The 12,187-nt window shown below is 44.3% G+C and overlaps 1 protein-coding gene across 1 annotated transcript; it reads right to left on the bottom strand.

Annotated features, from left to right (window-relative positions):
* Positions 1-2,632: 2,632 nt before the first annotated feature.
* LOC122937843 lies at positions 2,633-4,209 on the bottom strand. Its single transcript, XM_044292954.1, has 3 exons — positions 3,952-4,209; positions 3,201-3,338; positions 2,633-3,007 (listed from the first exon to the last, which is right to left on the bottom strand). Exons 1-3 carry the CDS (start codon positions 4,184-4,186, stop codon positions 2,733-2,735), a joined length of 648 nt encoding a protein of 215 aa, XP_044148889.1. The 5' UTR covers positions 4,187-4,209; the 3' UTR covers positions 2,633-2,732.
* Positions 4,210-12,187: the final 7,978 nt, after the last annotated feature.

The raw sequence follows: 12,187 nt of genomic DNA, 5'->3' as shown, positions 1-12,187 counted from the left end.
ACAAAGAAACTGGCTCACATGCGGACCGCCCCAGGAAAGGAAGACCAAGAGTCACCTCTGCTGTGGAGGATAAGTTCATCCGAGTCACTAGCCTCAGAAATCGCAGGTTAACAGCAGCTCAGATTAGAGACCAGGTCAATGCCACACAGAGTTCTAGCAGCAGACACATCTCTAGAACAACTGTTAAGAGGAGACTGTGTGAATCAGGCCTTCATGGTAGAATATATGCTAGGAAACCACTGCTAAGGACAGGCAACAAGCAGAAGAGACTTGTTTGGGCTAAAGAACACAAGGAATGGACATTAGACCAGTGGAAATCTGTGCTTTGGTCTGATAAGTCCAATTTTTTTTTTTTTATTCAACATTTTATTGAAAGTTTCATTTGACCAATAATCAGACATACAATAGGTTATTGACCAATAATCAGACATACAATATGTTATTGACATATTCAGTAATCCGAAATGTACATCTGTTGAAGAGACTTCTACTTGAAACAATCAAAAATATTCCCTCGAAACACCCTCCCCCCCCCCCCCAACTTCCTTCATCTGGATATTACCCATAAACCCAAGTCAGTTATATCAGTGCTAATGCTGCTATATCTTTATGTCTCTATCCCACTTTTAATTTTCCCAAAGTACCCTTGAGATCCCTCAACAAGTACCACTCTGTATGTTGAAAATTCGACATAAGAGACTTAATGTCATCTGCTTGTAAGTGTCTGGACATAAAGACATTCCATTTATCTAGGAATCTAGTAGACTTAACATTCTTGTGTGCCTCTGCCTCTAACTGGTCCATAAGCAGGAAATGTTTCATATGACTCAGAAATTCTTTTTCAGAAGGTGTACGCGATTCAAGCCAGTTTCGTAGTAATATCCTCACAGCTACAAGTAGTGCCCCGTCCACTAGCCCAGGAATCTTGATAGTATCTGGGAAAATATGAAGTAGCAACGCTCCAGGCTCAAGAGGCAACTCTAATTGCCAAGTATCTCTAATCCAGGACAAAACCCATTCCCAATACATTTGGACCTTTGGGCATAGCCAAATACAATGGTCTAGATCCGCTTTTAGGGCATCACATTTAGGACACTTATGCCTCGTTTCCACTGAGCGGATCGGTTCGGCTCGGCACAGTTTGGAAGATTTGTAATGGTCCGGTCTATTTAGTTGAGCGTCTCCACTGCAAATCGGTCCGCCGGGTCCATACGTGGTTTAGGAAAAAAATGCGTAGCGTGACGTCACACTAGTGCGACAACAAACGCGACGCTACAAACAACAAAAATGGAGGTCATCCAGCAGCTCGTGTTTTCACTACTTGCATTTTGGTGTATGGTAGTTAAAATACATGCTGCTCTGTATGACAGAACATTGCGAGCGGCAAAGAGAAATACAGCACAAAAGAGACGAAAACTTCAATCTTGGATCTTGAGCCGGGAGGAGAAATACAGGCTTGTGCGACAAAGACAAAGACGGCAGATGCTTTTCCTTTCGTTAAAGCAGCGCCGCCGACCAGTCATTTGGGCTCTACCCCGTTCCAATGAGTGGTGGGATGTGACCGTCCTCGGATTTACACACACACAGTGGCTGCGCAATTTCAGAATGTCGGAGGAAACCTTTGGATACCTTTGTGCAAAGGTAAGTCCAGGAATGGAGAAGCAAAGCACCAACTTCAGAGCTAGTTTGCCAGTGAAGAAAAGAGTTGCCATTGCACTGTGGAAGCTGGCTACCAACAGTGAATACCGAAGTATAGGCCACCTTTTCGGTGTGAGCAAATCAACAGTGTGCCGGTGTGTGCAGGACTTCTGTAAGGCTGTCTGCACTTTGCTAGCTCCTGAGATTGTTCATTTTCCAGACAGTGAAAAGCTAAAAGACATGGCTAACTACTTTGAGGACAGGTGGGGCCTTCCACAGTGTGTTGGCGCTATTGATGGTTCACACATACCAATAATAGCACCACAAGTATACCACACTGACTATTTTAACCGCAAAGGCTGGCATTCCATCATCCTCCAGGGAGTAGTGGATGGAAAAGGACTATTCTGGAGTGTGAATGTGGGAAAACCTGGAAGTTTGCATGATGCTCGAGTTCTAAGATTGTCAACATTTTGGGACTGGGTTGGCCAGGGAGGCCTGTACTCTGGTCACACTAGGAACATTTCAGGGGTGAATGTTGGCTATTATGTGCTCGGGGATTCTGCATACCCTTTACAAAATTGGCTCCTGAAACCATTTGCTGACAATGGCCGCCTGACACCAGAACAGCAAATCTACAACAGGAAAACATCCAGGGCAAGGGTGGTTGTGGAGAATGCATTTGGAAGACTAAAGGGTAGATGGCGGTGTCTTATGAAAAGGAATGACAGTGACATTGAACTTGCAAAAGCCATGGTGCTTACTTGCTGTGCTCTTCACAATATTTGTGAAAGACATGGAGAAGACTTCTACCAGGACTGGAATACGAATGCAGAAGAGCCAGTACGGGTAGTAGCACAGGATATGGAGGAAGAGTGCAATGAGGTACGTCAGGCTCTGATGCGACACCTTAACACTTAATTTTTAATGTTGTATTCATTTTTTATTGGTCAAATAAAGTTTACCTTACATCAGACACAACCAGGGTCTCTCATGTCTTGCATTTTCAAAACAAAAAGTAATCTTGCTATATACTAAAAAATATACAAATTTACATCCAATCTTTACATCAGAACAGTGCTGGCAGAGAGGGACTATTCCCTTGGTGGTGGTCTGGGATCACGACTGGCTCCTAGTACTTGAACAAGCTGCCCAAGGACACCCAGGAAGGCCTGGTTGAATGTAGCCAACTGCTCCATCTGTTGCCGTGCAATTTCAGCCTCTTGGCGCATAGCTTCTTGGGCATCCTGACGCAGTGCCTGAAACCTCCGCTCAGAAAGGTTATCCAGCCTTTCCAGCTGCCTTTCCTCAGCTGCCCGCATATCCTCCATGACTGTGCGCAGATCCAGCTGCGAGCGTCTCCTTTCAACTGGAATATACAACAGAACACAATAGTGTTTTTGTTAGAAATTGGTATGTCTAATATTAGATAATAACACACATATGAAACGTACAGACAGAAAAAAGTTCACAAGTAATCTTGCTATGTACTCTTTCAAATGTGAGTGGACAAAATATATGCACAAATTAAAAAATAAGAAAAAAACCTGATCATGTCTTACCTGTTTGCCGGGGTGCATTGGGTGTACTATGTGGTTGGCTGGAAGGTGGTGATGCAATAGTGCTGGTGCTGCTGAACGACATAGACGGACTATCATCAGACAAGTTTGACGCATCATTGGACAGTCCTTCAACTGTATCTGAAAATGCAAATATGGTTATATATATATATTTTAGAGGCTTCGTTCACATCACCGTTCAGCCTTTCCGTTCTCCTGCTCCGTTTAGGGCAGGCATGTTCACACTGCGGCCCTCCAGCTGTTGCAAAACTACAACTCCCAGCATGCCTGGATAGCTTACAGCTATTATGGCATGCTGGGAGTTGTAGTTTTGCAACAGCTGGAGGGCCGCAGTTTGGACATGCCTGGTTTAGGGGCAGGAGAACGGAAAGGACGGATAAGCACATAACTGACGCCAAACTGAGTCAAACGGAGCCTGAGGACCCCGTAGACTATAATGGAGTCCGATAGGTTTCCGCTCACAAGATGATTTTTAAGCGGAGACAAAAGTCCTGCATGCACAACTTTGGTCTCCGCTTAAAAATCATCTTCTGAGCAGAAACAACCCCATAGTCTATATGGGGCCCTCAAGCTCCGTTTGACTCAGTTTGGTGTCAGTTATGTGCTTATCCGTCCTTTCTGTTCTCCTACCCCTAAAAGGAGCAGGAGAACGTAAAGGCTGAACGGTGATGTGAGCGTAGCCTAAGGTTAGCAGAGCGAAATGATATGCAGAATCCCCCAAAAAAACACTTACCAACAGGTTCTATCATGGACTCGAGAAGTGCAGTAGCAGAGTCCAGACCTCCCTCCCTGCCTTGGTTTGCCGGCCTATGACCGTAAATGGCGTCCATGGCATCGTACCACTTCCAGGTACTGCGACTGTTTCCACTACGGCCGTTGGCATCCTTAATTTTTTTATATTGTATTTTAAGCTTCTTAAGCTTAGCCCTACACTGACCCGACGTCCGTTCAAATCCTTCGGCCGCCATCCGCTGAGAAATATCTTGGAACACCTTTTCATTTCTCACTGATCCATCAAGCTCACACTGAATAGCGCCATCCCCAAGAATAGTTAAAAAAGTGGATAGTTCCTGAGACGACCACAGCTTGCTGTGGTTTGCAGGCATCCTCCTATTATCTGTACTAATCGCGGCGTGCTGTTTATGTTGCGCTTACGTTTGACGTAATTCAGGCCGCCAATCAGGAGAATGTATTGTGTGACGCAAGTAGCTCCGCCCTAACCGAACCGTTCCATTTTTCTATGGCCCTACATCAGAAGCAGGACCCTGAATGGTGCGGTACGGTTCGCTTGTATGGATCGCTTTCATAGTGGAAACACCCAAAATAGCGAACTGTACCGTACCGACCCGAACCGATCCGCTCAGTGGAAACGAGGCATTAGTCAATCTGATCATATCGTTAGTTGAAGATGGAATATTGAAGGCATAAATTGCCCTATGTACTAACTTAAACTGGGATTCTCTCCAACCCTCACAGGCTACTGCTTTTCTTGTTCTCAACCAACCATGCATAATCTTATCTTTCCAATCCCCTTCTCCTAGCAAATGTCTCCAACCTTTGCATAATTGAGCATAGGATTTATCAACTTCTCTGTCCCTCAAGTGTTTGTATATTTCTGATAACGTTAGTCTGGTACCCATCTGCCTAAGCAATACATCAAAGCTATTCGCAGCGTGTTCTCTGCTAACCTCTTGTAACCTATTTTTACAGAAATGTAGGAGTTGAATATACTGTAATTCATGACCTTTTGGTATCCCAAATTTTTCCTGTATTTCAGGAAGAGTCAAATATCTTGGATCTTTGTCATGCAGGATTTGTCTAAATACCTTAAGACCCTTATCTCTCCAATAACCGAATAACTTGTTTTGCTTACCCATTTCAAAGTCTGGATGATTCCAAAGCGGCATATATTTAGATGCTGCAAAGGACAAGTTATATAACTTCCTAACTTCCTTCCAGGTCACAATGGTATCCCTCATTGTCACCGATGACTTAATATCTACAGGTAGAGATGCAAGTTTGGCATGTAAAAGCGCTCCCAGGTCATAGCCCTGCGCTAACTCCTCCTCTAATGGAAAGTTAGAGTAATATGAGGACCTTGCCAACCAATCTTTACAATGGCGAAAAAGGCTCGCCAAGTTGTATCGTCTTATATCTGGAAAGCTCGCTCCTCCCTTTCCTACTGGCAAGTATAAACTTTTTAAGGCCACTCTCGCTCTCTTATTGGACCAGATAAATTTTGTAAAGGCCCCATTCAAAGTTTTGACATCCGCATGTCGTATTAATAAAGGTAATGTCTGCATGGGGTATAACAGTTTGGAAAAACTGACCATTTTTATCAAATGACATCTACCTAAAATTGAAATGGGTAAGCTTTGCCATCGGTTCAGCTCCTGAGTAATCCGCTTTATTAGCGGCATATAGTTCAAATTATATAGGGAATGTGACGAATGTCCGATTTTGATTCCTAAATAGGTTATGTAATGCTTTGCTATTGCAATTGGATAGCCTTGTAGGTCCTTCGATCGTCTCGGGTCTGGGGTACCTATGTATAATAGTTCACACTTGCTGGCATTGACCTTGAATCCCGATGATTTTCCAAATTCCTCTATTACCTTAAATACTTTGCCTATGTCCTTGTGAGGATCTGCTAAAAATAGAATGATATCATCGGCGAAAAGAGATATTTTCACCTCCTGGGACCCGATTCTAATCCCATCGTATACCTTGGATTGTTCCAAATACCTTGCCAGTGGCTCTATTGCTATATTAAACAGCAATGGGGATAATGGGCAACCCTGCCGTGTCCCCTTAAGCAAAGGGAAAGATTTTGATAAAAATCCAGGTAATGCTATCTGTGCTTTTGGCTCCGCATACAATGCTGACAGGAACGTTCGAAACGCTCCTCTAATATTCATGGCATCAAGAACTTTCGCCAACCACTCCCAGCTCACATTATCAAACGCTTTCTCAGCGTCAATTGTTAACAATGCTGAAGAGCTGAGACTGGTTCGCTGTCTATTAACAGAATCTAAGACTGCCATTACCCTCCGTACGTTAAAAACCGCCGACCTACCCTTAACAAATCCCACCTGAGCTGTACCTATCAACTCTGGCAACACTTCTGCTAACCTGTTAGCCATTATTTTAGAAAAAACTTTTTGGTCCACATTTATTAGGGAGATTGGACGATACGAAGACGGCAAAAGAGGATCTTTACCAGGCTTCGGTAAAAGCTTAATATGGGCTAAATTATTGGTTATTTTATTAACTTGGCCTACTAGTATTTTGTTGAAGCCCTCCGTCAGGTTTTGGGCTATCTCCTCCCTTAGCACCTTATAAAACTCCCCCGAAAACCCATCTGGTCCAGGCGATTTTCCTGACTTAAGCGATTTTATAGCATCATTTACCTCCTCCACCGATATAACCTTATTTAGTGCTTCCAATTGGTCATCCTGTAGCCTTGGAATATTAGGACAATCCACCAAGATTGTCGTAGGAGATCGAGGCTGAGGATCTGCTTCATATAGCTTTTGATAGTACGCCTTAAATATCTCTAAAACTTTTTCCGGATCATTTTGTTTTACACCCTGCTTGTCTAATACAGTAGGTACAAACACCGGACCTCTTTGCGCCTTAGATAACCTAGCTAGCAATCTACCCGACTTGTTCCCGAAAGTGAATAGTTTAGACTCTTTTTTCGACCTATACATATTTTCCCATCTACTAAACCATAATTCATAGTTCTTTTTGGCCACTATCCAATCACCCTTATGTTGATCAGTAGGTGAGAGAAGAAAGATTGAATATTTCCTCCTCAATGAATCCGTTACTTCATCTAACTTTTTGACTGTTTTTGCTTTAAGTGAGTGTATATATGATATAATTCTTCCTCTCAACACCACCTTTTCTGTATCCCATAAAAGAATAGGGTCATCAACATGCTGGCCATTATCCGCTAAGAATTCCATGTGCCACCCTTTTAACAAGTCAATGAAATTCTCATTTTCCCCCAAGAAAGCAGGGAAGCGCCAAATGTAATCAGTACCCTTGCGTATTTTATCCCTCAAATCTAGTTGTATCGGCGAATGATCCGAAATAACCATATCTAATATTTTGGAGCTACTTATCTTACGTTGCATATTGGCAGATGTAAAGAAGTAATCAATTCGAGACCATGACTCATTCGGCGCCGAAAAAAATGTGAACTCTCGCCCTTCTGGATTATGAATCCTCCAGGGATCAATGAGGTCATTGTCTCGAATTAGGTCCTCCAGAACTCTCTCCCTTCCTGAGACTACTCTTCCCGGGTTCCTTACTGGTTTTCTATCTTCATTTCTATTCAATACTGTATTCATGTCCCCCCCTACTATAACATTACTCCCTTTAATTACCCCTAGACGCGCATTTAGCGATTCAAAGAACCCAGCATTTTCTCCATTCGGACCATAGATATTCACTATACAGAATACCTCACCTGAGAACAATATTGAAACCACTTGCCACCTCCCCTCTGCATCTGATTCATGTTGCAGGATTTCAACATTTAAGGACCTATGAAACATTATTAATGTTCCTGCTTTCTTATTCACAGCAGCTGATCCCAACACTTTACCCACCCACATCTTTTTCATGCGACTAAAATCTGATTCCTCAAGATGGGTCTCTTGGAGTATAGCAATGTCTGCTTTGCAGCGGCGCAAGTGCTTCAGGACCATGTTACGTTTTTCAGGGGATCGAAGTCCCTTTACATTCCAGGATATTAATCTCATTATCGATCTATCGCATGAAAGAGATGTAGCTCAAATCTATGTGCAAATATCCAGATGATAACAATTTCCCCCACTTTTCCCTCCCCCCAACCTCCCTCCCCTAAACAGATTAGAGATTCCAAACTATCAACTAATCTTAATTTAACAACCCCTCCTCTGTCAATTATACACCTCTCTAGCTGCATATTGAACTCCTCTTTTTTCTGACATGGACGGTGTCAATTTACCATGCCGTATAAGACTAATATTTATCACAGTGCATATTCGGCCTAATGTACTAACTTATAACAACTATCATACCGATGTTCAAAACCAGAGTTTAGGCATATACTCTGAACACTGATAATATAGTACATATACTATTATTTCTCCTATAAACTAGAAGTAAAGTAGAAAGTCATATCTCTAGAACAGACACCAATCTTCTAGGTAGGATGAACGTCTCTCGAACGCTTGGCGGCTGCTGCATATGAGACACCTTCCTCCGTGTCATAGGCCCCTCTGTTCCCCTTCACTTCGTGACGCAGGTTGCGGCCCAATGGCCGTTGATCTGGTAAGTCCAGGTCTAGTTGTCGTCGCGCTTCCTCCGACGATGTGTACGTAGTCGCTGAACCGTCAGTATGAAAGACTTTCAGTATCGCCGGGTATAATAGCGCAAAACGGGTACGTTTTTCATATAATTCCGAACAAACACTGGAAAACTCCCGTCTCTTCTTCTGCACTTCCGCTGAGTAATCTCCAAATATTAGAATCTTCTGGTTTCTTATCTCAAGTGAAGATTTTTGCCGCTTGTATAAGCGTATGATCGCTGTCTTATCAGTAAAGTCCAAGTATTTCACAATTACTGGACGTGGCCTCATCCTGAGCGCATTCTGTTCTTTTAGATTTCGCTCCATACCATTGCGCAAGTCTGGGCCTATGCGATGCGCCCTTTCCACTTTGCACGCACCTTCTATCCCCAAAACACTTGGGATTTCAGTCTCACAGATATGTATCAGCTCATGGGCCGGAATAGACTCTGGCAGCCCTAGGATGCGCAGGTTATTCCTGCGTGAGCGATTTTCTAAGTCGTCCACTTTCCCTTTAAGGGCCTTAGCTTCACTCACTGTTTTTTCCAGCAACACCTGGAGGTCAGTGCAGGACTCCTCAAGCGCTTGAATTCTGGTCTCAGCATTCTCCAGCCTGGTGCCATGTTCAGCTGTCGTCACCTGCAAAGATTTCAGCGTCTGCCCGACCGTGTTTGCCAACGATTCCTGCAGGTCTGGTAAGATCCGGTTAGCAACCTCTATAGCTAGCCGCACGTAATCTACCTGCGGTTCTTCTCCCTGTGTGTCAGTCTCACTTTGAGTAGTTTGCTCGCACTGATCACTCTGCTGCGAGGGCGGGAAAAGTTCCTCCTCAGCCGCCTCATGTTCCCGCGCTGACTGCTTTCCCATTTTCTGAGATTTCGTCTTATTTCTCGACCCCATGTTCATGATATAGCGATCCATAAGCACTTGCTTTATCAGCAAGTAGGGCTTTCCCGGAATATACCCGGTTTGTATGGGGGATTTAGCTGGTTTCCACCGACTAGCACGGAGCCGAGATTAGCTGCGTCCCTCCATGTCAGCGCCGGAACCGGAAGTCGACCAAGTCCAAATTTTAGATCTTTGGTTCCAACAACCGTGTCTTTGTGTGACGCAGAAAAGGTGAACGGATGGACTCTACATGCCTGGTTCCCACCATGAAGCATGGAGGAGGAGGTGTGATAGTCTGGGGGTGCTTTGCTGGTGACACTGTTGGGGATTTGATCAAAATTTAAGGCATACTGAACCAGCATGGCTACCACAGCATCTTGCAGTGGCATGCTATTCCATCTGGTTTGCGTTTAGTTGGACCATCATTTATTTTTCAACAGGACAATGACCCCAAACACACCTCCAGGCTGTGTAAGGGCTATTTGACCATGAAGGAAAGTGATGGGGTGTCACCAGATGACCTGGCCTCCACAGTCACCGGACCTGAACCCAATCGAGATTTGGGGTGAGCTGGACGGCAGAGTGAAGGCAAAAGGGCCAACAAGTGCTAAGCATCTCTGGGAACTCCTTCAAGACTGTTGGAAGACCATTTCAGGTGACTACCTCTTGAAGCTCCTCAAGAGAATGCCAAGAGTGTGCAAAGCAGTAATCAAAGCAAAAGGTGGCTACTTTGAAGAACCTAGACTATGACATATTTTCAGTTGTTTCACACTTTTTTGTTATGTATATAATTCCACATGTGTTAATTCATAGTTTTGATGCCTTCAGTGTGAATCTACAATTTTGATAGTCATGGAAATAAAGAAAACTCTTTGAATGAGAAGGTGTGTCCAAACTTTTGGTCTGTACTGTATATATATAAAAATATATTTATATATATTTATTGACTAGTGTTGGAGGTCGAGTAGAACACCTGATCTGAAGAGGGGAGGGTGAAAAGGTCATAAATTGATGGAAACACCACTGAAATGGTTCGGGAACAACATGGGGAGTATGTCTGGATGCATCTTGGACTCCCAAGTCACTGCTGGGAACGATGTTGTCCGAGTAGTACGCCACTTTTACAGACAATAATACGCACAAAACCAAAGACAAAATCGATTTTAGAGGAAAAATTGGTAGGAAACATTCTTTCCTGTATATGCCTAATAAGCATGTTGATATGATGGAAGAGGAGGAGGACCAGAATAGGAAGATTGAACCATATACCCTTTTTGTGGTGGAAGGGGTGCATGGGAATACAGTGTATTCACTGCACCATAAAAGCCACATATAAAGTGCCTTTATGTTCATCAGCATTCCTCTGGTGGAGTAGAGAAGTCAGGGGCAATTCAGGCCTTGTTCACTTTGATAAGAGTCAACCTGTCAGCATTTTCAGTTGACAGGCAGACGTGATTATCAGTTATTATGCCCCCAGCAGCACTAAATACCCGCTCTGACAAAACACTGGCGGCAGGGCAGGCCAGCACCTCTAAGGCATAGAGCGCCAGTTAATGCCACGTGTCCAGTTTGGACATCCAATAGTTGTAAGACACAGAGAGACCACTGAGGACGTTGACACGGTCTGCTACATACTCCTTCACCATCTTCCAAAACTTTTCCCTCCTTGTAAGACTAGGCCACGCATCAGGGTGAGGGTGCTGGTGGGATGTCATGAAACTGTCCCAGGTCTTGGAGAGTGTTGCCCTGCCTCTGTTGAAACTGCTGTATGTTTCACTTATCTCCCCTCCTCGGTTGCCAAAGGAACTATGTAATCTGCCGGAAATTTTGGGAGCAATTTTTCCACAAGGACCTTCTGGTATTGCACCATTTTGCTAGTCCTCTCCACCACAGGAATGAGAGATGAGAAGTTCTCTATTTAGCGGGGGTCGAGAAGGGTAATCAACCAGTAATAGGTGTTTGCCAAAATGCGTATAACGCGAGGGTCACGGGAAAGGCAACATAACATAAAGTCAGCCTTTGCTGTCAGGAGGATGACTCTTAATCTCCTGATCCTCTTCGGGCCATCCACACTGAACAGATGGAATAAACCTGGTATGGGTTCTACCCTCTAGCAGAGGCAACCATCTCCTGCTCCTTTTCCTCCTCATCATCCAATTTGCGCTGAGAAGACAACTGAGGGTGGTCTGGCTATCACCCTGTGTACTGTCTTCCCCCATTTCCACCTCTTCCACATGCAAAGCATCCACTTTCATTGTGAGCAGCAAGCGTTTCAGTAGACACAGAAGTGGGATGGTTACGCTGATAATAGCGGCATCACCGCTCACCACCTGTGTTAATTTCTCAAAGTTGCGTAAAACCTCACAGAGGTCAGGCATGGTATGTGTGTGAACTTTCCGAGCTCCAAAGCCTCCACCAAGTTACGGCCATTAAGAGACACAACCATGCCTGGTTGTAGGTTGAGTGGCGAGAGCCACAGCTCAGTCTGGCCCCTTATAACCTGCCAAAGCTCTGTGGTGGAGTGCTGTTTGTCACATAAGCAAATAAGTTTCAGCACGGCCTGTTGCCGTTTTCTCACTGCAGTGCTACACTGCTTCCAGCTACTGACTGATGGCTGACTGGTGCTGCAAGATGAGAATTCAGAGGTGGAAGTAGAGGTGGAGGTAGAGGAGGAGAGGGGGGGTTGCAGACACTAATGTAGGTGGTGGTGGAAATCCTCATGGAAGTAGGGCCCGCAATC

The sequence above is a fragment of the Bufo gargarizans genome, chromosome 5 (genome assembly GCF_014858855.1).
Source record: "Bufo gargarizans isolate SCDJY-AF-19 chromosome 5, ASM1485885v1, whole genome shotgun sequence".
Classification (NCBI taxonomy): Eukaryota; Metazoa; Chordata; class Amphibia; order Anura; family Bufonidae; genus Bufo; species Bufo gargarizans.
The sequence above is the reverse complement of the archived record's forward strand: the minus strand, read 5'-3'. Positions and strand labels throughout refer to the sequence as shown.